A 27105-nucleotide genomic window follows, 5' to 3' on the forward strand; every position below is an offset into this window, starting at 1 on the left:
AGGTTGGCATCATATTCCCTAGGAAACCAAGGATGACCTTGAATTTCTGATCCTCCTGAGTGCTGGGATTACAGGCACTCACCACCATGACATTTTAAAGATCTGTCAACTGAGCTACATCCCCAACCTCCCAGAGTTTGGATCTTATAATAAGGCAGTGAAGACACCTTTGAAGGCAACACACACACACACACACACACAGTTTCTTTGTGTAGCTTGGCTGTCCTGGACTTGCTTTGTAGTTCAGGCTGGCCTCGAACTCACCGCCTGCCTCTGCCTCCACAAGTGCTGGTGTAATATTACAGGTGTCCGCCCCACCTTGCCCAGCTCCTTTGAAGGGATTTTGGGAAGGAAGACTGGGAGACTGGAGAGAGACAGAGAGGCCAAGGCAGTGACAGGAGAGATAGAAAACAGGATGAATAAATACCAACAGCTGTTTGGGAGGTCGGACGTTAACAGGCCTGTGACCTTGGGTGAGGAACAGGTAGGTGAAGACCAGGTTTATTTGCCAGTGGGATGAGGCCTGGGGAGGCTCTGATTGCTTTGTCTGCAGGGAAAGACTACCCTGCAGGACCTTCTGCTGAGCTGGAGCTCAGCTGTGTCTGTAGTTTCAAATTCAGGAAAACAGTCACCCCAACACCTTGGAGGTTGAGGGAGACAGGTTATCAGCTCAAGGTATGCAGGGTGGGGGTGGGGGTGCACAACATGATCTGTCCTCAAAACACCAAACCAAAATAACAAACAAAAAAACAAAACAAACAACTGTAAGACTGTCAGACAGAGCTGGGCAGGGGGTGGCGCACGCCTTTAATCCCAGCACTTGGGAGGCAGAGGCAGGCGGATCGCTGTGAGTTCGAGGCCAGCCTGGTCTACAAAGTGAGTCCAGGACAGCCAAGGATACACAGAGAAACCCTGTCTAGAAAAAAAAAAAAACCAACAACAACAAAAAGACTTGTCAGGTGAAAGTGGCTAGTGTGGCCTGAGCAACAAAGAGGTAGGAAAACAAGAGGATCTAGAAAACAGGGACAGCCTCCATGGCTCAATGGCCACTTCTAGAAGTGCCTCTGCCCCCCCCCCCAAACAATGCCAATCCCTGACAGCCCAATCTAGACTGCAGAGGCAACAGCACGGCCAACTCTTCCATTAAGGATGCTATGTTGGGGAGCAGGAAACTCAACACTGGACCTGAGCATGGAGAGACAGGACTGAAGTGCTTCCCTGCAAAGTTAATGTAAGCAAAAGTGGTTCCATTTCCTGTATCCCTCTGGATGAGGAGAGCAAGGAAGCACTGGATTCCTGAATTTCTGGGGGCAATACTTTCTGCCTGCATCACCCTGGGAAGGTAACTCACTAAGCAGTGTTCTTTGGGTAAAGAGTTGCTGGCAAGCCTGCAAGAACAGAGTCTGCTGTCTTGCTTGTTGGGGTCCGTGTGCTTAAGTTTACCAGTGGCAAACATGGCAGAGCTAGGAGTAAGGAGACAGTTCTATATCACGGGGGTGGGTGATGGGTGGTGGGGGTGGGGGGTGGGCAGCCTATAGCTCCTGCTTGGTGGGCCAGGGCTGCTGAAGAGAAGTTTTCTGAAAGATGGCCTAGGATGGTGACCAGAAAAAGAGCTGAAAGTTAAGGCACTCGGGTCTAAGGATTTGAGAACCATCAGACAGATGAAGCCTCTTAGAGCCTTCCGCAGAAGTTGGGATGAGGGTATCTCAAGCCTCAAAAAACATGGAATTCCGGCATCTGAGACAGCACAAAAAGACCAGGCTTTCCCAGTGAGAAATTTTCTCGAGATCAATCTGTACTCAAGAGATGGTGTTCCCTGCACTGGGGCGGAGCTGAGCTCCAGATGTCTTGGCATACACAGCTGGAGGGTCACGTGACACGGCCCCAGCCCCCTTCCTGCCAACGCTGCATTTGGCTCAAGCCCGGGTCATGGCTGCCCTTGGGACCCTGAGCTGACAGTTGGAGGGCCCTGAATTCGGGAGCTGCGACCCCACCCCCCATCCCCGCGGTCAAGCGTGAGTGTTGGGGTCCTAAGGGCCAAAGTCAGTGGCCTGGAGGTGGAAATGTAGAAGGGGCCTAGGAGCACCGGGTGAGGAGCGGTAGGGGCGAGGCCTGTGTTTCCCTGCCCAGTGTTGTGGACCCTTCTTGGTCTGGGGCTGGAGGCTGAACTTCTTGTCCCTTAGGCTGCTGCGGTGTGTCAGGGCCCCGGGCAGAGGCTGACAGAGTGGATGCAAGATAGAGGACCTAGGGAAGGGCGGGGCCGGACATGAGGAGGAGGCCGCGCCTTGGCCGGGACGCGTGGCTCACGCTGCTGCTGAGCGCCGCCCTCGGCCTCCTGCTTTACGCGCAGCGCGACGGGGCAGCCCCCACGACCAGAGCACCACCAGCGCGAGGACGACAGCCCCCACCTGGCCTCCGAACACCCCGAGGACGACAGCTCCCCATCACTGCCCGCGCGCCCCCGCCGGCCTACGAGGACGACACCCCGGCGCCGCCCACACCTACGGGCCCCTTTGATTTCGCCAGGTACCTGCGCGCCAAGGACCAACGGCGCTTCCCGCTGCTCATTAATCAGCCGCGCAAATGCCGCAGCGCCCCTGCGCCTGGCGGCTCGCCCGACCTGCTCATTGCTGTCAAGTCTGTGGCCGCCGACTTCGAACGGCGGGAAGCCGTACGCCAGACTTGGGGCGCCGAGGGTCGCGTGCAGGGGGCACTGGTGCGCCGAGTGTTCTTGCTGGGTGTGCCCAGGGGCGCTGGCTCCAGCGGGGCCGGCACGGGGACGCATTGGCGCGCCCTGCTGGAGGCTGAGAGCCGAGCTTACGCAGACATCCTGCTCTGGGCTTTCGAAGACACCTTTTTCAATCTAACGCTCAAGGAGATTCACTTTCTAGCCTGGGCCTCAGCATTCTGTCCAAATGTACGCTTTGTTTTTAAGGGCGATGCGGACGTGTTTGTGCACGTAAGGAACCTCCTGCAGTTCCTGGAGCCGCGGGATCCAGCGCGGGACCTTCTTGCGGGTGATGTGATTGTTCAGGCAAGGCCAATCCGGGCGAGAGCCAGCAAGTACTTCATCCCCGAAGCTGTGTATGGGCTGCCAGAATACCCAGCCTACGCAGGGGGTGGTGGCTTTGTTCTTTCTGGAGCCACGCTCCGACGCCTAGCAGAGGCCTGCTCACAAGTTGAGCTCTTTCCCATAGACGATGTCTTTCTGGGCATGTGTTTGCAGCGCCTGAGGCTCACACCTGAGCCTCATCCAGCGTTTCGCACCTTTGGCATCTCCCAGCCTTCAGCTGCACCTCATCTTCGCACCTTCGACCCCTGTTTCTACCGAGAACTGGTGGTAGTGCATGGGCTGTCAGCTGCTGACATCTGGCTTATGTGGCGCCTGCTGCATGGGCCTCAGGATCCAGTCTGCGCACACCCACAGCCTGGAGCAACAGGTCCCTTCCAATGGAACTCCTAGCGATCTGTCTTGGTAGCAAGCCTTTCTCACCCAGCTACAGGACAGAACCCAAAGGGGTTTTCCCATGTGGATTAGTGGAGCACAAGGCTTTTCCTCAGATCACTGACTCATTTAAGATAGCCTCACTTTCCCTAAAGCTTAGGATACAAACACATGTATGGCCAGGCCTCAGCCCTCATGGACCTGGCAGGCACTTTGCTGTAAGATACCTGCTTCCTTCCTTCTCCACACTGGACTCCCAGTGGCCATATCTTATCTGTTGCCTTTGAGGTCTGCTGTGTTGGAGCTAACTATCCCTTCAGGTCCAGGTTTGCCTGTGAGGGCTGGGGCCATGAGCTGTCATTGCCTTGCCCATTATGCACAGGCACACACCTATGCCGGTGCACTTGAGAGGTGCCCCATCCCCTTCCCAGGAGCCCTAAGATTCCCCCACTATAAAATATCTCATATTCTTCAACACACCTTCAAGGAAACCAACACTTCACATTTTAGTACAAACAGCCCAGCAGCAGCACATGGCAAGCTGTCACTGAGGGCATAGGTGCTTTATTGGAAAGGGGAAGAGGAAGTTTCCTCTGTTCAAGAGGATAGGAACAGTCCTGGCTACCCTGACAGTGACATTTGCAGGGTCTCTGGCCAGACCAAGGTCCAAATGGGAAGACACCTGTCAATCAGCCATGGGAATGCCACACAGGCCTGGCTGTAGGCCCAGGAACCATACAGACAGCTGGGGCAGATCCCCTGCACATTCATCATGAACTATACAAGATGAGGCTGTACATGAGTTAATTACAAAAGTCATTATTTACAAAAATCTGTACACACATTTGAAAAACTCACAAAATTGTCATCTATGTATCACAAGTTGCTAGACCAAAATATTAAAAATGGGATAAAATTATACATTTTCTCTTCTCAATTCTTTTCAAAAGGATTACTATTTTAAAGCACATATATGCTACTCTCCATTAGCAAGACCCATGTAAGAAACCAAGCAGCCCAGTGTTCCTTGAGCCCCTAGGCCTTTAAGCTAAGGGGCCAGGCCAGTGCCCAGAACTCAGGCAGGGAGCTGGCCCACAGTGCATAACAGAATGCTGTGATGTAACAAAAGGAGGAAGGTGTCTTTGGCTAACACTTTGGCATTAAATAAAAGAGGCAAACAAGATGGAGACATGCAGCCCTGTCAGCCAGACTGGACCAAGAGACACAGGTGACCTTGAAGGCTGGCTCCCAGATGAGCAGTGGGAACCAGGCCTGGGCAGATACCCGGTAGAAAACTACTTCACCACCTGGGTGTGCCGCCGGGGCATGGCAGGGAGCACTCACATACAAGAAACACAAGGGCACGTGGGCCACACCAGCCACAGCCAGCTCATCCAGTAACTAAAGTGGATGTAGTGCAAATATTGCAACCAAGTACTATGGACATGCTTCTGCTCTGCCACATGGCAACGTCAGGCCAAAAGCAGGACCCTGTTCTCACCCTAGTTGCGTTTCCTTAGCTAGAGAAAGAGCCCCATCTTCCCTGTGCGGGCAGGCAGAGGTTGATGTGTCCTTCGTTACATGTCAGCCGAGAGGCCCTGGCATCAAGGCTCAAAGTTTGTGCTTCTCTTTGCAGACGGTTCTCTGCTGGCGACAGCAGGCTTAGGACAGAGCATATCTGGGTCCTCTGTCCCAAGGTGGAGGACTCAGCCCGAATCCCACTTCTGAACCCTTCGGAGTCCCAGAGCCCTTCAACACTGCCAAGGTGCCCAAGAAAACACACAGCGCGGCACAGAGACCCACTGAGCTGGATGTGATGCACAGTCCCATGGACGGGGGCGGGGATGGGTAGTGATGTCCTTAGGGCAGCTCTGCTGCTGTTCTCAGGTGGGCACCAGGCCTAGGGGGGCCATACAGGGTCACTGAGGCAATATGGTTGTTCTGCATGACCTGGTGTGAGAAGAGGGAAGGACAGAGGCTGATCAGGTCCCCAGCATTGGGTGGGTGAGAGGGTGTGCCCATGGCAGCCTTCACACAGGCCTGGGTTCTGCCATTCCTCACAGGATGCATACCTAATAAACCCACTTTAAAGGTCTGCTGAAGTATGGCGTCTAGATTGAAAATATGGGCTCCCCAGTCTTCTCTCAAACCAGTGGCGTCTCCATGGCCACTCATGCACATGACACTCAAATTTGGCCATTCCTGCCTTGGAGGTTTCCCCCTCACTGACAGGCTCCTCCTGTTAGACACAGACTTCTTCAGGTTCTGTGAACCCAGATTTCTTCAACCCATTTTTTTTCCTTTTTTACATGATTAATTTTGTATGTGTCTAGAGGCGTGCACTTGCCACAGGATGCATGTAGAGGTTAGAACAACTTTTAAGCCATGGCTCTCTCACCGTGTAGGTACCAGGGATTGAACTCATGTCCTCAGGCCTGGCAGTGATCGCCTTTACCTACTGAGCTACTTCACAGGCTCTCTTATCGTGTCTGAACATTCAGACAGTGGAGATGAGGAAGAGGCATCTCTCCAGCATGGCTGTTAACCCACCTACACTTTTCCTCAATCACTTGCTTGGTCTTACTACAACCACAAAGCCCTTAGCAGCTTATTTGGTCTCCAAGACTTACCTCAAAGATCATCCGCTGAAGACCAAAGCAGAACGTGGAGCCAAATGGGTTGGTGTTGTTTGGGGATGAGGACCTGAGGACAGAGAATCCAAAATTAGAGAAACAAGGGCCAAGCAGCAGAGGGTCCAGTCCCTTCTAGGGTGTGGTCTCTCATGACAGTATGTCTCCAACACAGGCCCTCAAAGACAGTTAATGTGCTGGCTGACTGGAGCCACTTGGGAAGAGGACATCCTGGTTTAGGCATTGCCTCATCAGATGGGCATGAGGGCATGTCTGTGGGCATTCTTAGTGACTGATGTGGACCTAGCCCACTATGTGTGGTGCCTCTCCCAGGCAAGAGGTGCTGAGCTGTATAAGAAAGCAAGCTATATGGGGAATGGTGGTGTAGCCCTTTAATACACCCAGGAGGCAGGAGCAGGTGGATGTCAGAGTTCAAGGCCAGCCAGGGTAGAGATCTTCTTTACCCAACCACTGTACCCACTCACTCCCCAAAACAGAGAACTGAATAAGCCAGAGGAAGCAAGCCCTACGTGGTTTTCCTCCGAGGTTCCTGCCTCGACTACCCTCAGTGATGGATTTTAATCAGATTGCAAGCCAAACAAACCCTTTTCTCCCCACAGCACCAGAGATCAGCCTAGGACAGTTACTACAGAACTGAATGGAATGGTGAAGTTAGGAAGTCCCCTTCAAGTGAGAGGGCACCGCAGTTAGCACAGATTTGATGGGAAAGGAAAGCTGAAGACAGTGAGTCAAAACAACTGCATGTTCTGAATAAGGGGCCAGGGGACCCCGAGAGATGGGCCCGGGGAGATACACCTCGGCACCCGTAGTAAACATGTTTAACCCTGACATGCAGGGCTAGCATGTATGTGCTGGGCTAATACACCACTCTGACCTGCATCTCTAATCCAGAACTGTAAACAATGTGTAGGACAGCCACTGCTAGGCTTTCCTGAGCAGACACAGCATCCGTATTTACCTGTGCAAGACAACAGGCTTCTCCACAGGATGGCCCAGAAGCTCCTGGATGCTGTCCCACTGCAGAAGGGATGGGGAGATACACACCTGTGACTCATAGATTCCCAAGACGACATCTAGACCTAGATGTCCAGGCCCCAGACCTCATGCCCACCTCACTCTCAGACTCCTAGACAGCGAAGTAAGAGCTTACCTTGCTGTAGGTCGTGCACACTTCAGTCTGACCACCTTCGTTTTCTGGAAAGAGAAGATGGTACAGGCTGGGTGGGGCTGGCCTTGGTTATCTATAGGCAGAATCCAGACCTAGCCACACTTTGTGCTGTGCCTGGAGCCCGCAGGGAGCAAAGGCGGGTTGTTTGGAAGAATGTGGTGTAAGCTGCACTAGTCAGCCGTGGGCACAAAGGATGTGTAAGGAGCACTGGGTGATAATCTGCAGACAGGACCCCTCTGTCCACTAGCCGAGAGTCCCAGTCCCAGGAGAAGGCCTCACGGCCTCCAGAACAAAGGACCTCCATCGAGTGTCTCTGGGGTGGTCCTCTAAAAATACAGAAGAACACTCTTACTGCCCAGCCCTTGGGGCTCTCTCTTTTTGTGACTCCAGAAGCTGAGGCTCTGGGGAGAAGACAGTGAGTAGAGACTACCGGGCCAACCACTACTCTCTGCTGGCCTCGTCCCCTTAATACAGGCGTTACTGCACATCCCCTTTAACATGACAGCACTTCACACTCACCTTTCTTTATGGCTAGCGGGATCTTGAACTCACAGCGGTGATAACTAGAAAGAAGACAGATAAACGTAAAAGCTGTTTCTTGGGAGGCTGAGTGGCTCTAACATCTCTATTCTACATCCCAGAAAAGTCAGAACCCTACGTACCTGCCCAAAGCCCTGGCTTGGGGTCTTGGACAACATTCACTGGGGGAGGCCCAACTCAGGCACTGAAGCCAAACAGAAAAGAACATGGCTCTCAGGTCTAAAATGACTACTAACTAAGTAAGCTGTAAAGGTTTGTAGTTGGGCATGGTGGCTCATCCTTGTAATCTCAGCACCGGGAAGCAGAGCCATGAGGACTGCTTTGAGCCTGAGGTCAGGCTGCACTGCAGAGTGGGCCCCAGGCCAGCTAGAGTTATGAAGACCCTGCCTCAAAAAGAAGAGTTTTCCGGCTGCATCTCCCTATTTGTAAACTGAGTACACACAAACATAAAGCACTGAATACTGACTGGGGCAGGAACACGGTAGGCACTTAGCATGTATTTATTTCCCCTCAAAACAGAAGGGTCAGGTAGAGGTGACGAACTTACATGGCCCACTCAAGGCCCTGGGTTGAAGCGCCAGCACACCAGAGGGGAAGAAATCCGGTAGAGGTACATCTAATACCCAGCCCCAAGTTCAGCTCCTCTTGCACACCTACGGCATACTCACATATTAAAGTTGTAGTGCCCAGGGTAGTTGGTGTGCAGGACAAACTTCTTCACTTTGTGTGTATTTGCATCAAAGAGGATATCCTGACCCGAAAGAAGAAAACCAAGATGTTAAGGTTCCAAGGCAGGTCAGGGGCCTTTCCAACAGAATTCCAACTTGGAGTCTTCAATCATGAACACTAGCAGCTTCCTGCCACATATTCACAGCAGACTTAACTAGGCATCTTTGGTGGAGGGGGCCTGGCAGGCACAGGCACTACAGTTCCACTGCTAGGCAACATAAACAGCCAAGGGAAATCTTTTTCCCTATTGGCTCCTAGAATTTTTATTAAATGCAGATTTCAGTTCAAAAGAAGATTTAGGATGCTTCACTCTGGAAAGACTCCGACACCTGGCTATGTAGACACAATAACCAAGCAGACCTCCAGCTTCTATAGAAACTGACGACTAACGGAACTGCTATTCAACCTAACCTCTTAACAGGACTCACCGTGAATTTGATGCCACCCATTGAGCACTTCCACCTGTAAATACCAACTTTCCCAGCTCTTGGGAGGTGTTAGGGTCAGGGACCTCAGGGTTATTTCTTACTCTTCTCCCTTACCAAAAGCCAACAAAATCCAACCAATCCGCTCTGGCCATCTTCCTCACTATCATCATTGGTTCTTGAACTCAGAGGTCCAATCACAGCAGCTCTGTTCCCTGCTGCTACTATCCTCCCCTCAGAAGTCTGTCCCCAAAACTCCCCAAGGCTTCCTGACTCATGTACGGCCTTTTCCATGTAGGTGTCCCCAGTCTCTTTTCCTCCCTCTCTGTAATCTACTCTTTTCTGCCTTTGTACTTCAGACCATGGACAGCTCAAAGCTAATTTTGAAGACTCATGGTCCAATTTAGTACAGTAACACATGCCTGTAACTGCAGATAGGAGATGACTGTGAGTCTGAGGCCAGCCTTGGCTACATAGTAAGACCCTGTTTCAAACAAAAGTTAGAAACAAAACAATGATGACCCACAGCACAGGTCAACTTTGCCCTGAAATGGTTCTTTCTGACACATTAAAAAAAAAAAAAAAAAAAAAAAAGAAAGAAAGAAAGAAAGAAAAAGAAAAAGAAAGAAAGGAAGAAAAGAAAAAAAGATGTATTTATTTATTATGTATTCAGTGTTCTGCCTGCCCGCCAGAAGAGGGCACCAGATTTCATTGCAGATGGTTGTGAGCCACCATGAGGTTTCTAGGAATTGAACTTAGGACCCCTGGAAGAGCAGCCAGGGCTCTTAACCTCTGAGCCATCTTTCCTGGCCACTTCAGGCACATTTATACAATTGTTTCTTTAACATGCATCATATCTACCAGCTGGACTGCCAACCCTGATGGGAGCCACCAACTCCATCTAGTGTCTCTGGAGTGGTCCTCTAGGAGTACAAAGTGCACTCTTACCACCTGGGCCTTTCTTTCTGTGACTCCAGTAGAGCGCCTTATGTATTACAGGATAATTCCCCAAACAGTAATGTGTGATCTCCACAGTTCCCACATGTGAAACATGCTGTCCCCAGAAAAGAAGGCACGGCGAACCAGGAAGTGCACCCACCCCAATGTTCTTCAGTGTTCTTGGTCACAAGACTATTCACACTGTGATACCAGAACCTGGCACAAGCACGAGGAGCCACAGTTCCTCAGAAGGTCATGGCTGCATGTGTCACCCATGCATCCAAGGGTGCTCTGCCTGTGCCAATAGAAGTGAAGCCCTTAAGTCATAATACTTACCACTCCAAGAGTGAAATAGTTAAAAAAGTAGTCGTTGCACTTGGATGGAACTTGTTTATGAGGGGAAGGGGAGTGGATTTTCATCTGTAGGGGAAAAGAACAACACATCAAAATCCCTTTGAGACAGTTTCTAGCTAAAGTATGTCTGCACAGCATGCTCCATATGTAACGTTAAGCTGTTGATGAGCAGGGAAGCAGATCTGCTGATGTGGACAGATCTCCAAGAGGGCAGAGTAGACAGACAAGAGACAGAGCCATTAGACCAAGACAGGCCAAAGCTTTTACTTCAAGTAGAACAGATTCTATGGGGAAACAGATTTATGCACATTAAAAGACCTGGTGAATAAAGAGAGACACTGCCTAGTCACATGGAGATGTCTTTCCCCTACCTTGTCTTCAGATTTATAGAAGACCTTGTGTGGAGAGCCAAGCATACTAAGAACATCTTGGCAAGAATCACCAAAATACACTGCGCGCTCAAAGACTCGCATTTTGGCATCTGCTAATACTCCGGGTCCACAACCTACAGACAAGGGGAAGATGGTTCTGGTCAGGACTAGAGACACTGGTACTCAAAGTCATGGGGGCTCCAAAGAAGCCAACAGCTACCTCCTCCTGACTAATCAGGCCTAGCCAAAGGGCAAGACTGCATTCAACTATAAATACCAAGTCAACAGGGCTTAATTAAAAGCGGCTTTTAATCACTACCTACTTGAAAACAATGCCAGGGATCCTGGAGAACTAATGTATTCACCAAACCCTTAAGTACTTACTTTCTTCTTTATCTTTAACATGTATTTCTTGCAGGGAGGGTGTGGTGGTGCCCGCCTTTAATCCCAGCATTAACGAGGGGTTCTCTGTGTAGCCCTGGCTGTCCTGGAACTCACTCTGGAAACCAGGCTGGCCTTGAATTCAAGAATCCACCCATCTATGTCTCCCAAGTGCTGAAATTAAAGGCAGGGGCCACATGGGCCAGCATTCTTTTTTTGTTTGTTTGTTTTGTTTTGTTTTTTCCAGACAAGGTTTCTCTGTGTAGCCTTGGCCATCCTGGACTCACTTTGTAGACCAGGCTGGCCTTAAACTCACAGCGATCCGCCTGCCTCTGCCTCCTGAGTGCTGGGATTAAAGGCGTGCGCCACCACGCCCGGTTTTCCTCTATTTGAGACAAGATCTCACATAACCCAAAACAACCTCAAACTTGGAAGGATAACCTTGAAATTCTGATCTCCCTGCCTTATTATCACAGTGAAGACTATACAGGCAGTGTGATAACACGCTCAGGGTACCCAAGCATTTCTTTATTACCTACCACGGGCTGAAACTCTCTCCCAGAAAGGTCTAATGTTAGAGTTCATAAGCTTTAGTAAAATGAGCAGCAGTCGTGGGTTGAGTATTAAAAAGCCTCACACTTGTGATCCTTCTATCGCCTGAGTGCTGGGATAAGGCGTGCACTACCACGCACGGCAGGAGGTGCTTTTTAGCAGCACCACCCCGAGACTGTACCTACAAGAGCACTGCATCAGAGAAGCCACAGTGACACACATACAGTTCATTCCCTAACCCGACAGAACGTCCAGCAGTGCCTTCCAACCTAGGGGTGAATACAATCACTTCAAGCTGCAGACTAGGAAGATAAATAAAACAACAACAAAAGCCTTTAGATGTGACGAGAGTTTTTATATTTTAATGATATACCCATACAAATGGAGACGCGCTTGTAGTATAAGTGGCAGGCAGTAAAAATTCCCTACATTCTGTGGGTGGTTGGGGCACAGATGATTAATGTGTCTTTAAAATTACCAAAATTTTAAAAGTAGCAAAAAGTCAGAGAAAGGCCTCAATTTCTGGTGTCATGTAAACAAGATATCACTTTACTCTACATAGGGCATTACATCTGTCCAAACCTTTTCATGTATAGCAACCAACTTGCTTTCTTTGAACAACTTCAGAGAACCCAAATCTGAAATAACTAGGCACTGAATTCTCCAACTAACTCAATTCTGTTCTCAGTATATATCTATTCTTTTTCAGATAGGGCCTCACTATGCAGGACAGGTTGCCCTCAAAACTTATGATTCCCTTGCCCAAGCCTCCCAAGTGCAGCACACATACTCTGAATGGCAAACAATGGGTGTTTAAATTAACCAGGTCCTAGGAATGCATAATTTGTCCATAAATACTGCCGTTTAGGCAAGCCTAGGGGGGTGACCTACAGAACACACCCAGAGTCTCCAATTATCTTACATATTTATTTCTATGACAGGCTTTCTCTGGGTAGCCCTGGGTGTCCTGGCACTCACTCTGTAAACCAGACTGGCCTCTAAGTCACAGAGATCAGCTTGCCTCTGCCTCTGGAGTGCTGGGATTAAAGTGCCACCACTGCCCAGATACGAAAATATCTCTTGACCCTCAAATGACTCAATTTTTTCCAGACCTCACAGCAAAGTTAATAATACCCCTTGAGATCACTTAAGACTATGTACTTAATCCTACTATACTCTCAGTCTGTTTAACTGGTCTTTAAGAAGAAAAAAAATGTGTCAACCTTACTATGCCTTGGATTTCCCATGCAATCAGCCTTTACATCCTAGCTAATGCACAGTTTTCATCTTAAATTACATATTCTTCCATGCCCGATACCTAGTAGTATATGTGTGTTTGTGGCTGTTGTAGTGATCGTTTGTTGAAAGCAGCCTAACCCTGGCTAGAAACAACCTTATAAAAAACAAGCATCTGGCCAGGTGGAGGTGGCGCATGCCTTTAATCCCAGCACTCAGGAGGCAGAGGCTGGTGGGTTGCTGTGAGTTCAAGGACAGCTTGGTTTACAAAGCGAGTCCAGGACAGCCAAGGATAAACAGGGAAACCTTGTCTTGAAAAACCAAAACCAAAACCAAAACATTTATTTGCAGTTATGTTTGCTGTTGTCAGAGTTATCTCACCCCTACAAGAACTCTGCTAAAATATCCCTCGTTCCTATCCCATTTGATGCTTTTTGTACTGGTCAATGCATACAGAGTGGGGCTGGAGAGATGGCTCAGAGGTTAAGATCACTGTCTGCTCTTCCAGAGGTCCTGAGTTCAATTCCTAACAACCACATGATGGCTCACAACCATCTGTAATGAGATCTGGTGCCCTCTTCTGGCCTGCAGGTGTACATGCAGATAGGGTACTCATATACTATATAAATAAACAAATTCTCATAAACAAACAGAACAAAGCCTTTTGGGAGGGACAGACAGATATAGGAAGAGGCACAAATTCAGACACATATGATCGACAGGCTAGAGACAGGCTGGTAACTACAAAATATACAGCACAACACACAAGGAGAGAAGTGGAGAATTCAAATCTGGGCGCTCATTTTTGGTCAAATTAATCAAGAGACGTCTGTGTTTCTGTTTCCTAATTTGACATGGACACATTTTGTATTCCGAGGTTATCTTTAATGAGCTAACAGGCCACAGAAGACCATCTGGGTAAATCAGCTTAGACTGTGATTTCCATAACTATCTTTTTTTTTTTTTTTTTTAAACCTCTGTGTAGCCTTGGCTGTGCTGGACTTACTTTAGACCACACTAGCCTCAAACTCAGAGATCCGCCTGCCTCTGCTGAGTGCTGAGATACAGGTGCACACTGCCATGCCTGGCTCTTAAGTAACTTTTTATAAATTAGTGTGTATAAAAATTGAACTGACTTCTTGCTTAACATATCACCAGAGCCACACTACCTAAGGAACAGATGTGCTGGATGGGTTGGAGAAAACCCTTGTGTTTGCCAGCGGAAACTGGATTGGACACTTCTCTGGAGAAGAGCAGAAAATGTTTTCCCCCCACTAGCAGTTTAAGCAGTGAGAGGTCTTGGGAGACAGGTAGCCAGTACTGGCCGAAATCTTCACACTCGGTGGGTTGTTTCTCTTGTCACTATGATCACCACTGTTCTAGATTGAGACGCTGTTATTTCAGGGGTGACCCTCCTGAGAAGAGAGACAGCAAAACTCGATTTTGTTGTCTGCTCTATGTCAATTTTCTCAAATGATGGCTCAAGTGCAATATTCCTTTAAGAAGCTGTTCTGATGTAATTATATTAAAACACATTTTAGAGCCAGCACTCAACTCAATCTGAAATCTGACAAACTCACATAAAAATGAAAGGAGACAATCAACTCCAAATTTCTAAGCAGGATGGTGATGGCGCACACCTTTAATTAATCCCAGCACTGGGGAGGCAGAGGCAGGCAGATTGATCGCTGTGAGTTTGAGGCCAGTCTGATCTACAAAGTGAGTCCAGGACAGCCAAGGCTACACAGAGAAAAAAAGAAAAAATTGAAAAGTTGCCCTTCTATGTTGTGGACATATGTCCTCCACCCCTACTCCTGTAGGGATAATCTTTTTGTGTGCTGTGTGAAGATTATCTTCAAAGGCTGATTTCAGTTCAGGCAGAGATCTGATTACAGGTACACGTTGGTACTGTCATTATTATGAAGCATCTTCTGTCTTATAAACATTGTTCCTATCACCTTCGGATTGGTTAAATAAAGAGCTGAATGGCCAACAGCTGGGTTGGAGAGTTAAGGTGGGACTTCTGATCCCAGAGAGGGTTTCCTGGGGGTGGGGGTGGGGTGAGAGGGGGGACCAGAGAAAGGAGGCATCCCCATCTGAACACATAGATTGGATAAAGAAGGAGGTGCCAGACTAAGATGGCAGGTAATAGGCCACATGGCTGCAAGTCGGCCAGGCCAGCACTATCAGGTTGGAATAGCTGAGTACTTACCCAGCTAAAGGGCCTGAAGCTTTTAATAAATGTAACAGGTCTCCACATCACTATTCAGATCAAGGAGGGCACAGAAAAAACATACTGTTACCCACACCCCCACCAGTCATCATCAACAACACAAGACTAACTGCTAATGGTTCAGAGTTAATTCAGTAAGTACTAAAATTATTCTTTCCTCCTCCTCCTTTTTTAAAGGGAGGGGCTTAAAGTATAGCCCCAGGTTAGATCCTTTTGCCCCAATCTTTTAAGTGCTGGAATTACAGACTTGAGCCACCACACCCAGGGACTGATACAAGATCCTAGTGGGTGAGGATATATGCAGGTTGGATTATGAACTCCAAGAAGGCATGGTCTCTATCCAGGAACACTCCGGAAATCACCACAAAGGCACATGTCTTTGTAGTGGACTTATGTGCAAGCCTGGTAGTGCTGCTGTTAAGACAGACAAGTGGTGGCATTCGTCCCTAATCCAAATTACTCAGGAGGCTGAAACAGAAGGATGGCTTCAAGTTCCTGGCCAGTCTGGACTACATTATGAGACCCTGTCTCTGAAAGCAAAACAAAACTCCCAAAACACACTTACTGAAGACAAAGTTGTGAGGCTGGAGAGACTCCTAGTTAAATCTGAACTCCCAGCACCTATGTTTAAAATAAGGCCACCAGGTAGCGGTGGTGGCCTTTTAACCCAGCACTCAGGAGGCAGAAGCAGGTAGACCTCTGAGTTCAAGGCCAGCTTGTTCTGCAGAGCGAGTTCTTTCAAGGACAACCAGGGCTACACAGAGAAACCCTGTCTTGAATTGCCATGGGCTTCTGGTTCAGCCAGAGAGTCTGCCTTGAAGCAATAAGGTGGAGAGAAGATACGCCATATTCTGTTCTAGCCTCTGCAGGCACACCTTTGGGTACACACATTAGCACAGTCAAATGCTCGCATCACACACGAAAGTAAAACTATGTTTTGTCCCCTGATTAAATTAAAGCTGCACTAGATTGTTATCTAATGAAACAATTAACCACATCTCTATTGTTCTCTATTAACTATCTAGTAATGGATTAAGTGCTTATATCATCCTAAAACTTGTATGAAATTCTTTTCTTCTCTTTCTCCCACCCCCACAGGGTTACTCTGTGTAACAGCCCTGGCTGTCCTGGACTTGCTTTGTAGACCAGGCTGGCCTCGAACTCATGGAGATCAGCCTGCCTCTGCTTCCCCGAGTGCTAGGATTACAGGTGTGCACCACTGCTTCCAGCTTTGTTCCTGATTGTAGACGTGTTTATTGTTATATTCCTGTGTTAGAAAGGGTTCGCTAGCTCTCAGGGGTTTCCTTGTATGGACACTAATCCCAACTGTGAGATCTCTACCTCCCCAAAGCAGAGCTTCCTAAAACCATCACCTTAACAGGTTCAGATGTGGCTGGGAAGTGGTGATGCACACCTTTAATCCCAGTAGAGGCCAGCATGGTCTACACAGCAAATTCCAGGACAGTCAGGGCTACACAGAGAAACCCCGTCCCAAAAAACCAAAATCAGAAAACAAGTTTAAAAAAAAAAAAAAAAAAGAAGGCCCAGGCCACACAGAGAAACTGTCTCAAAAAACCAAAACCAATTAAACAACAGCAACAAAAAACAAATCAGAAAAGCCATCACCCGCCACTTCAGAGGTGGATGGCGACACATGAGGATGATGAACAGGGAGCCTACAGCAAGCTCACAGCCAGGGACTTACCTGCAGCTAGCAAGCGAAGTCGCAACCCTGAGGGTCCAGTTCCATCTCGAAGAACATCTACACTTTCAGCATATACATTGCCCAGGAAACAGCTTAGGGGCATCACAGGAGCCCTGGAGGAGGCGCAGAATAAACAAGGCATGGATCTCCCTCTGTGCCGAGGCTGTGGGCCCAGCAGGAAGCTCGTGCTCCTCCTCACACTCACTTGGTATCCTGAAGGCTGTTCCCACTGTAGATGTACATTCGCTTTACAGTTGCTCCATGGGGTATCTGAAGAGAAGCTAGACCATGGGCAAAATTGGGCTGCGAACAAGACAGAAAGTACACTAAGAACATTGTGTAGACCACATGATTAAGGGTCTAGTGCTCCCTGGCACTCATGGCCTGTAAGAACTGGTCTGGTCAAAGCACACACACTTGACGGAGTCAGCTAACCTACTTTAGATAAGCAAACGCACCTTTCATCTTTGAGTTTTATTGCCTTTTCCCTCCCTTTAAGACAGGGTTTACTAATCCAGGCTGGCCTTGAACCCGAGACCCTTCTGCCTCAGCCTCCTAACTACTGGGATTACCCAAGTGTACGCCATCACTTCTGGCTTGTTCCTCTTTGAAGCAACAAATAACTGAAGATCCAGAGAATGAACTCTTCGGCAGTGCAAAATCCCCTCTGCTAGCAACGCCCGGCCCAGGCTTGCCCTTCCTGTCAGTTCTACCCATTCTATCTCTCCTGGTCCTTAAAGAACTCAAAGACAAGGTAGCCAAAGACAGGTGTTCTGCTCAGCTCCTTATCCACCATAAACACTGGAGAAAACAAAACAAAACACAGGAAGTGCCGACCTCATACTTGGGAGCCTCGGTCCAGGAGTCTAACTGAAAAGAGAAAGACAGTCCTCTGAAGTTGAGGTGGAAGAGCTGCTCGGCAGAGTTGTACACTGTGGAGGAAGAAACAACAGCACAGCTGACTGGTATCTGCTTTCTGATGTAAACCAGCTTGGCAGGAAGCAATGCCTCCAGCTGGGGAATTCCTCATGTCTAGTGTCAGAACTGACCCACTAGCAAGAAAACAAGGCTATGGGGTCCTGCACACCCACCCAAGCACCCAAGAGGAGGAGAGATGGCACCACCCACAAGCTTATTGCTAGGGGCTACCTCTACTGACCAGAGGAATCAGGTGAACTTGGCTTACCTCCAGGATGAGTTGCGCCAAAAGACTGGTCAATTTGCTCAATGGTAGGAGCGATGGCCTGAGAGTTAAAATGCACTCCACTGAAAAATACAAGTATGTTTTAAATACCAGGCTTAACAAGATGGGCTTAGATCATGAGAAATGGTGGCTGGGATGACAGAATCCCTGGCTGGCCTTAAAAACACTCCTGTCTTGGCCTCCACAGGAATCACCAGTATGTGCCACTGTATTCAGCGTAAGAGCTATTCTTAAAACACGTTATACAAAAATAAAATGGCTAGGCATTGTGGCCCACACCTTTCATTAGCACTTGAGAGGTAGAACTCAGTGAGTTCAAGGCCAGCCTGGTCTACACACAGAGTTCCAGGCTAGCAAAGTCACATAGTGAGACCTGTCTCAAAGTGAGTAAACAAACAAATAAAAATTTTGTTTTCGTTTTTTGTTTGGTTTTTTAAGACAGGGTTTCTCTGTGTTAGCCTTAGCTGTCCTAGACTCACTGTAGACCAGGCAGGCCTCCAACTCACAGCGATCCGCCTGCCTGTGCCTCCTGAGTGCTGGGATTAAAGATGTGCACTACCACGCCCAGCCAAACAAGTAATTTTAAAATTAAATAGGAGGAATTAATTAGGCACAAAATAGGTCAATTCTTGGAAGCCCATATATAGAACTGACTCTCTGGGGCCTCCCAATATATTACTGGCTCTAAATAAAAAGGACAGAGAAGACAAACAAATCAGACCTTAACCCAAGAATGTTCTAGCAAATAACACTAAAAGGACAAATGGATCTAGTGTCACTAAATATTTGTTTGTCCATTCCTGTACCAGCAAATGCTGACAGAACTGCCCCAGGAACTGGTCCTAAAGGGCTTACTAAAGGCAGTCTTTTTTGTTGTTGCAGTCCTGGGGAAGGAACTCACGGCCTCACGTATGCTGGGCAAGTTCACCACCACTGGGCTGAATGTATTCCTAGCCCCTGGACATTCTAAATGTGAGCATGACACTCTGCCAACTGGCTCAAGTACCTAAGGCTTGTACAGGCCATGTTGTTCTCGTTCTGAAATCCACCTTCTGCTCTCAGTGATAGTCTCTTTAGCTTTGGTTTTGGAGTCAGAAGTACCTAGCTTGTTCCATTTCTGTTATTCAGAAAAACCTGAAAGAGGTGACAAAGGGCCATGCAGGAAAGGGCCATTATGACTCAGGAGACTGTCATAGCATTCCTAAGCCGAAGTTGTACTTTATTGGGAGAGCTGAGTTAGATTTTTATATGTGCATCCAATGTGTTAAACACCCAGTATTTTCTTAACGAGGCTTACTTCTTCATGAATCTGAGTAGACTGGGAGGCTGCCTCAGGGCACTATGATGCCAGGCTGTAGTTCCTGGACTGCTGGAAGTGAAATCCTTCAGCACTTTATGAAGACAGTAGGTGAGCTGGTCTGTACCAAACAGCACACATACCAGTAAGGGAGAAAACTTACCAATATTTTAACTTTACTTTTGTCAAGTCATAAACTTCAATCACCTAAAAAATAAAATAGATTGTTTAGGTGTTCTAAATGTTTAAGTTGTTACAAAGACAGGTAAGCGGCTGGGCCAGGATTGAGTTCAGGCTCAGCTGGAGCTATCTGAAACCCTGCCTCCGAACATATTCCCAAAAGCAAACTCGGGGACACAGCTTAGCAATAACATGTTTAATATGATCTGAGCTTCACCACCCGTGCCCCCCACAGCAAAAGTCTCTCCTGAAGAAGTGCATGTTATCTTCCGCGCTCATTTTACATTTAGGGAGGACAAAAGCCTCATGTGGTGTTGCACACCTATGGTCTCATCTCCTTAGGAGGCTGAGGATGGAGCTATGTGTCTGGCACTAGCTTGAGCAAACAGTAGGATTCCATCTCCAAATAAGACAAAGAACAAAACTGGGAAGAAAACATACCCCATAACCTTCCTCCTTCACTTTCTTTTTGGGACAGGGTCTCATTACATAGTGCTGGCTATCCTACAACTTGCCTTTTGCCCCTGCCTCCCAAGTGCTGGGATTACAAGGATACTACACTCAGCCATAGCTTCTGGTCTTCCAATAGAGTGCTCAAGTGCTGACTGCAGATGCTTTGGATCAAGGTCCTTACATCTAACCACTGAGCCACACTGAACACATATGGTTCTACAAGACAATGCCACATTCCAGGAAACATATCCACTCAGCTTGCTGATGCTATGTGTTCAATACTGAGACCTTTCCCCCTTCCATACCATACTCCCCCCCCCCCACAGGATCTCACTATGTAGCTCTGGATGGCATGGGAATCACAATACAGACCAGGCTGACTTTGAACTCAGAGATCTTCCTGCCTCTCAAGTGGTGGAATTAAAGGCATGCACCAAGCCCCATTCCATATTTGATACATTATAAAAACAACAACAATGACAATAACAAAACAAAACAACTCTCCAATAAAATTAGCTTATTTTATTTACAGTACAAAATGATGAAGGAAGAGGTCCATCTTGCTTGGAAATAGGCACTACATTAGTATAGAACCAGTGTGAGAGTATTAGATTATGTCCCTAATAAAGGGATCTGGTTGAACCTGAAGATCCTGAGGGCCCTTGTGAAACTGTCCCTTTAATAGGGTCAGCCTCAGATGAAATGCCAGGAGTCAGGGTAGAGACAAATGAAAAGGCACTGAACACTTAGGCATCTCTGGTACCAAGTAATAAGTGCTACAAAGTCCTTGATACTGTGATGTCATGGCTTGGCAGCCAAGAGCATGGGTTGGCTGGGGGCTGGGGAAGCATTTATTATCCTGCAGTGGGGATGGCACAAGCAGAGCTGGCCCAGTGCCTGTTTGTCATGCTACTCTGAGCTCAGATGTGGAAGAAACTGGGACACACACTCAAAAGTATCTAGCTTCTGACAAGACAACTATGCCTAACTTTGCTTTCTTCTTCTTTTGTTTTTTGCTTTTTCAAGACAGGGTTTCTCTGTGCAGTCTTGGCTGTCTTGGATTCGCTTTGCAGACCAGGCTGGCCTTGAGCTCACTGAGATCCACCTGCCTCTGCCTCCCTGAGTGCTGGGATTAAAGGCGTGTGCCACCAAACCTGGCTCTTTTTCTTTCTTATCTTTTTAAAAAAGATTTATTTATTTATTATATATAGAATTTTGCCTGTATGTACACCTGCACACCAGAAGAGGGCACCAGATTTCACTATAGATAATTGTGAGCCACCACGTGGTTGCTGGAAATTGAACTCAGGCCTCTTGGAAGAACAGGCAGTGCTCTCAACTAAACTCTGAGCCATCTCTCTAGCTCCTCTTTCCTTTCTTTTTTCCTTTTTTTTTTTGAGACAGGCCTTTATGTCATCCAGGCTGGCCCTCAAGTCCCTAGGTAGTCAAGGATGATTTTTAATTCTTGATCCTCTGGCCTTTTTTTTTTTCCCCCTCCAGAGAACATTAACACTGGGACTTGTGAGATAGCTCAGAGGGTAAAGCCACCAAACCTGAGGACCTGCATTTGACCTCCAGGACCTACACGGGAGAGAACGAACCTCTACATGTATGCTGTGGCACATGCATGTAGTACGCACGCGCACACACACTGAATCAAGTTAGGAGCCTCTCCATGCCAGGCGGTGGCTGCATACACCTTTAATCCTAGTACTCAGAAGGCAGAGGCAGGTGGACCTCTGTGAGTTCAAGGACAGCTTGGCCTATACAGTGAGTTCTAGGAGAGCTGTATAGCAAAGAAAGGAATCCTTTTCTTCAAACTTGTGTGGGCTCTTCACTGGTCCCATTAAGCCACTTAATGGGGTAATGGTTTATTTTGTACAGGGAAGGTCTGCAAAGCTTATTAGGTAGGCCCACCTCCTATGAAGCCACTTAAGGGCAGTATGAAGCTTGTAAGTGTGGAAGCTGGTGCTAAGGGAGGCCATGAAAAGGAAGACAGGAACAACAGTGGCTTCAAGGGTAGCCAGGGTCCCCCTCAGAGTGCCTAGGCATGGCAGTACACCACGCCAAATTGGCTGCCGTTTCACTAAGGTCAGGACCTTCTGCCGACTGTCTGTCTGCTGTCAGCCGGAAGTCCTGCTTGTGGAAGATGCAAGCGTTCTTGTTCTCTCTCTCTCTCTCTCTCTCTCTCTCTCTCTCTCTCTCTCTCTCTCCCTCTCCCTCTCCCCTTCTCTCTCACATTGACAACTATGGCTGGCCAACGACCTCCCAGAAGGATCCCCTCAAAGGGAATCCTTTCCGCGTCCTATTTTCTCTTCTCAGTAGCTCTCTTGTGGTTGGATGACAGGAGCTGGGAAGCATGTCATCTTTTGGAAGAGCTACTTCATAACCTAAGCAGGAAAACAGCACTGGTGTGCCATTTAACCTCATGACTCTGAGGCATGAGTCTGGTGTCACATGACTAACCTGTGCAGTCCAGGCATTTGAAAACAGAGTGTATTATAAACATCCTGGACTGAACAGGTGCTGGCAGACTGCATACCTATGCCCATGCCAATTAAGATACCCTATACATCAGCAAGTTGTTTATATTTCCACAATGGGGCTAAAGAATCAACTTGTTCCTGGTAGTATTAATACCAAACCCTAAATCCCAGAGAATTTTCCATTTTTCAATCTTCAGGTCACACTGTCTGGAATAAAAGTGAAGAAACACAACACACATACACCAGACTAAAGTCACTGGATCCTATCCTGTAGTTAGGCTCCATTCTCAGAACCTTTTAAACAAGATTTGGGTCAAGGCCTCTAGGATCTTTATCAGCACTTCTTCTCCTCTCAGCATGCTCCCCTAAGTCTGGGACACTCTCTTCTTAGGCCCTCAGCAGAGAGCAACAAGAGCTCTTCCAACCATACCAGCTCAGTCCTACTTTTCAACCCACCTTTAGAGAAATATGCATAGCTTTAGTTTCTACACTGTGGTCTTTGAACCAAAGAAGTCTACACACTCACTTAAAAGTTTCCTGAACACCTCACAATAGCACATGTTAATTAACTTCAGACAGACTGGACCAGCCAGATACGGAACTACAGTTGTCATTTATGGTTACCTTAAGTCTCTGATTGAAAGCATCAAACAGTAGTTTGATCCCGTCCTGAGTCAGGTTAAGGATGAGGTCATGGCTTAGAGGAGACTACAAAACAAAAATAAAACACAGTTTGAGCAACTGATTTATTCATCAGCATCTACTAAAAAGCCTTACAACAAAAATGCAACACAGGGAATATGTAGTAAGACAGTCCCAGCCGGGCGTGGTGGCGCACGCCTTTAATCCCAGCACTTGGGAGGCAGAGGCAGGCGGATCGCTGTGAGTTTGAGGCTAGCCTGGTCTACATATTGAGTCCAGGACAGCCAAAGCTATACAGAAGCCCTGTCTCAAAAAAACAAAAAACAAAACAAAATGAAAGACAGTCCCCTTCTCCCAACTGAGAAAGTCTGGAAGCTTAAAAACAAAGGAACAAAACTGCTGCATAAATGCAGAATCTCTTTCTTCTGCCCGCAACTCCTGCTTTATTATTTATTTATTGTTTGGTTTTTGACACAGGGTTTCTCAGTGTAGCCTTGGCTGTCCTGGACTCACTTTGTAGACCAGGTTGGCCTTGAACTTGCTGAGATTTGTGGGTCTCTGCCTCCCTGAGTGCTGGGAGGCTCAAAAAAGCCTTTCCCTTTCAGACTTTAGGACAAATACATGGGAGGAACGGACAGAATTCACTGAGTAAACAGGTCATTTTCTTGGGCCCCAGGGTGATTGTCTATCTTCACAGTTTACAGCCATTAAACTAGGAAGTCTATTAGTAGTACATGTCATGTGAAAAGCTTCAGGATCCAAACTTAGCAAAGTACTGGCTATGGATGTCAGCTGAACCCACGTCTGCAGGCAGGCTCTTGGTGCTATGCATACCAATCACATGTTTTATTTTGAATATTTTGGGTCAAATTCTTGGAATAAAAAAATACCTTGTGATCTTGTTCTACAAAAAATAGAACTCTTTCTTCTTCTCCCTCATTCCATACTATAAATGCTTCTTTCTGAAAAGTCCAAGTCTAAGATCTAAGGAGTTACACTCCACAGCTGCCCCTCAGTGCTGTGGGGAGCGGCTGCACACAGCTGCGGGCAGAGCCCTCAAGACCTGAGATCTCCTAAAAGTGTCATGATTCTCGTTCCTACTGAGGAGTAGGTCCCCTCTTTCTTCCAAGGCTGTTCTGAGGACAAAGATGGTAGGTCAGAAAGTATCAAGAACAGCTGTCTGCCTCCTATTCCTGCTTCTAGCCTAATGCAAACAGTTCAAAGATAGTTTAAAGACCAAAGAATTGACCCAGATTGCTACAAGTTGAAGGAAAAAACAAACAAACAACCACTATCTCAAACTCCCATGGGGCACAAAGCTATTCAAAAGGCTTAAAGGCTTTAACTAAAGTAAACAGTGAGTAACAGAGGTGTGGTTTTAAGAGACAAGGACAAATTAGAAAGCCAGATGCCACCCTGGAAGGCCTTACAGGGAAATTCCTCCCCAACAGCCTGCTGGAATTAGTTCAAACTATTTTAGTCCCTCACTGACTCTAACACCCGGCGGACCCAGGTGGCACCATCAATGCTCTGCCCTCTAAAAACGATGGCTTCTGCTTGATATGCACGCTTTAAGTTCCTCTGTGTGATCTGCACAGATAAGGCATTTCTATGGTAGGTGTGTACCTTAGTGGTAGCGTACTTGCTTAGTATACTGGAGGTCCCAGGTTTCACCTCCAGCACCACCAAAGAGGAGAAAGAACAGTGAAAAGAAAAGAGGAGAAAGAGCCGGGTGTGGTGGTGCACACCTTTAATCCCAGCTTAAGGCAAAGGCAGGTAGATTGTTGTGAGTTCTAGGCCAGCCTGGTCTACAAAGTGAGTCCAGGACAGGCAAGACTACAGAGAAACCCTGTCTCGAAAAACAAAGAGGACAGGATGAAAAAAATATTTTTTTTCCTGGAACTTTTAATAGGAGCAAAATGTTTTCTGAACTTGGAAGCAAAGAGGAAATATATTATGGAAAAAAAGGTAAGAAGAGAACAGACTCACATTTAAAACCACCACAAAGATGGTATGGTGCCACACACCCATGATCCCAGCATTTGGGAAGCTGACACAGTAGGATTACAAGCTAGAGACCAGTCTGGAGTACACAGTAAGATACTGTCTAAAAGACAGCATTACACTGGAGTGCCAACTCCATCTTTAGATCCTTGTCAAACTCTGCTCAAAGCTGAGATGGTGGCATACAACCTCAGTCCCAGCAATGGGGAGGAAGACAGCGGCTTGAGTCTGAGGACAGCCTGTCTATGAAGCAAGTTACAGGCCAGCCAGGGCTATACAGTGAAACCCTGTCTCAAAGATTGTTATAATAATATATGAATTTGACAGACTAGTTATTAACTTTTCACAAGGTACACAACTTAACAAGCAGGAAGAATGTAGATCTAGACTCAAAAATCCACATATTTTTGGTTGAGCATAGTATCATCTGTCTTTAATCCCAGCACTTGGGAGGTAGAGACAGGAGGCTTGGGTGTTCAAGCCCAGCCCTGGCTACACAAAACCTGGCTTTAAAATTCCAAAGCCACTCATGTCTAAATATTGGTAAAATTAAGAGCACTTGCTGCTGGAGTTCAGATCTCAACACCCATGAACCCACTGTCACCATGCCTCCAGGAGCCCCTCTACCTTCTGCCAAGTTCTATATTTTGTGGCAGGCCACTTGAATGTCTAAGCATTGCTTGGAGACTAAGCATCCTCAGATCCTTCAGAGGACCCAAGGGCTAGGTACTTCAGAAGCCCGTCATCTCTGGCCTGATTCAGCGGCTGCTCTAAGCCAAACCAGAAGCTTACCAGAAATCTTACCCACTTATAACCTAATCTGCTTTGAGAGTTGAAACTCATTAAAATCCAGCCAGTATTCAAAGAGTCTCAGCGAAGCCACAGGGACAGCCTTCGGCTTCTGTAGGCTTCAAACTGCTCTCAAAGTTTTGCGACATAAAGGCTATTTTACAAAGCTGCACATGTTGTAATGTCACAGAACTGCAGGGTTCAGAGCTCAGTGGAGAAAAGATGGTTGGAGAAGAACAGAGGGGTGAGCTGGCCCTGCTTCCTTTCAACTCATGCTCTGCTAGCTAGAGATTTTTCCTGCAACAACTCTGGACAAAAGCAGAAAAGACACTTAAGCACAAAAGAAGGCGACAAGCACTTTAAAACAAAACAAAACAGGTGTAGTTTTTACTGCTCTTCCATTTACACCTGGCAGCACTACATTATCAAGAGCGAAGTTTCCCAAGCAAGAAGACATACCTAAAAACTGACCTGAGACCCGCTCTCCTGTGGGAACACAGCAGCTCCTCCCAGCGTGCCTCACTAACCAAGACGTCTACTCCAGTAAACAAGCCAGCCACCACTCACCTGCTCACTGTAGAGAACCTGGACGTTTTTGATGATGCGACAGTGCTTCTGAAGAATGGCTACTGCCTGAGCCAGAGGCATCCCTGAAATAAAGGAAGGACACCGTGTGGTTACTCATCTATCCGCTTACTGACACCTGCACAGTGCTAAGCATTGATCTCTGAAGCCAGCACACAGGGCGGAGTCCCTGAAGTCAGTAAGGATAAAGGCAAAAGCAAACTCCAAGGGACCACTTGAGGGGAGAAAGTAAACACAGAAAAAGCTTCCTAGAGATAGGACAGCCAAACCGATCCTAAGCAATTGAAGAGCTCAAAGACAAAGTCAGCATGAGCCAAGAGAAGGCTGGGAAAAGCAGACTTTACCGCTCTAGTCCTGACTCTGTGTTAGCTTCCTATGACCCAGCACAGGTCCCTTCTCTTCCTCTCTGGCATCTGTCTCCGTATCTCAAAAGAGAATGTATTAAGACTTGTGACTTAAAAAGAGTCAAGGTTTAAAGCCGCTGGGCATGGTGGCACATGCCTGTAAATCTCTGTTCTCGCAAGGTAATATATAGGCAGGAGGATGGCGAATTTGAGGCAAGTCTCAAAAACAAATGAAAGATTAAAGTCACAGATTGATCAAAATCAACCTATTTTTACAAAGAATTTCATTTGATTTCTACTTAATAAACCACAAATATCTCTTTAACACTTAAGTGTTGAAGGCAAGGCTCATTACAAGCAGATTTATATTTGCTTCCAGTTTAAGTGATCCA

At 47.4% G+C, this 27105-nt stretch overlaps 2 protein-coding genes across 4 annotated transcripts in view; one reads left to right on the plus strand and one right to left on the minus strand.

Annotated features, from left to right (window-relative positions):
- Nucleotides 1-1877: 1877 nt before the first annotated feature.
- Nucleotides 1878-4364, plus strand: B3GNT9 (UDP-GlcNAc:betaGal beta-1,3-N-acetylglucosaminyltransferase 9). Of its 2 annotated transcripts, none has more exons than XM_084756745.1 (2): nt 1878-2015; nt 2184-4364. In XM_084756745.1, exon 2 carries the CDS (start codon nt 2267-2269, stop codon nt 3461-3463), a length of 1197 nt encoding a protein of 398 aa, XP_084612871.1. In that variant the 5' UTR covers nt 1878-2015; nt 2184-2266; the 3' UTR covers nt 3464-4364. The 2 variants fall into 2 exon arrangements, with proteins under 2 accessions (XP_084612871.1, XP_084612872.1); XM_084756746.1 differs by having other exon boundaries at nt 1950-2089.
- The window catches only part of PHAF1 (phagophore assembly factor 1), a 29847-nt gene continuing 6691 nt past the window's right edge, over nt 3950-27105 (minus strand). For both annotated transcript variants that reach the window (XM_084756744.1, XM_084756743.1), the window contains exons 2-16: nt 26352-26434; nt 22974-23057; nt 19394-19437; nt 17916-17995; nt 17567-17661; nt 16935-17032; nt 16730-16842; nt 10623-10756; nt 10234-10317; nt 8473-8555; nt 7784-7827; nt 7247-7290; nt 7055-7113; nt 6076-6148; nt 3950-5395 (exon numbers count right to left, since the gene is read on the minus strand). In XM_084756744.1, the coding sequence (XP_084612870.1) occupies nt 5306-5395; nt 6076-6148; nt 7055-7113; nt 7247-7290; nt 7784-7827; nt 8473-8555; nt 10234-10317; nt 10623-10756; nt 16730-16842; nt 16935-17032; nt 17567-17661; nt 17916-17995; nt 19394-19437; nt 22974-23057; nt 26352-26432 (1206 nt within the window). In that variant the 5' untranslated portion in view covers nt 26433-26434 and the 3' untranslated portion in view covers nt 3950-5305. The remainder of the gene's footprint in view (nt 5396-6075; nt 6149-7054; nt 7114-7246; nt 7291-7783; nt 7828-8472; nt 8556-10233; nt 10318-10622; nt 10757-16729; nt 16843-16934; nt 17033-17566; nt 17662-17915; nt 17996-19393; nt 19438-22973; nt 23058-26351; nt 26435-27105) is intronic.

The sequence above is a fragment of the Acomys minous genome, assembly GCF_964271855.1.
Source record: "Acomys minous genome assembly, chromosome: 14".
NCBI lineage: Eukaryota > Metazoa > Chordata > Mammalia > Rodentia > Muridae > Acomys > Acomys minous.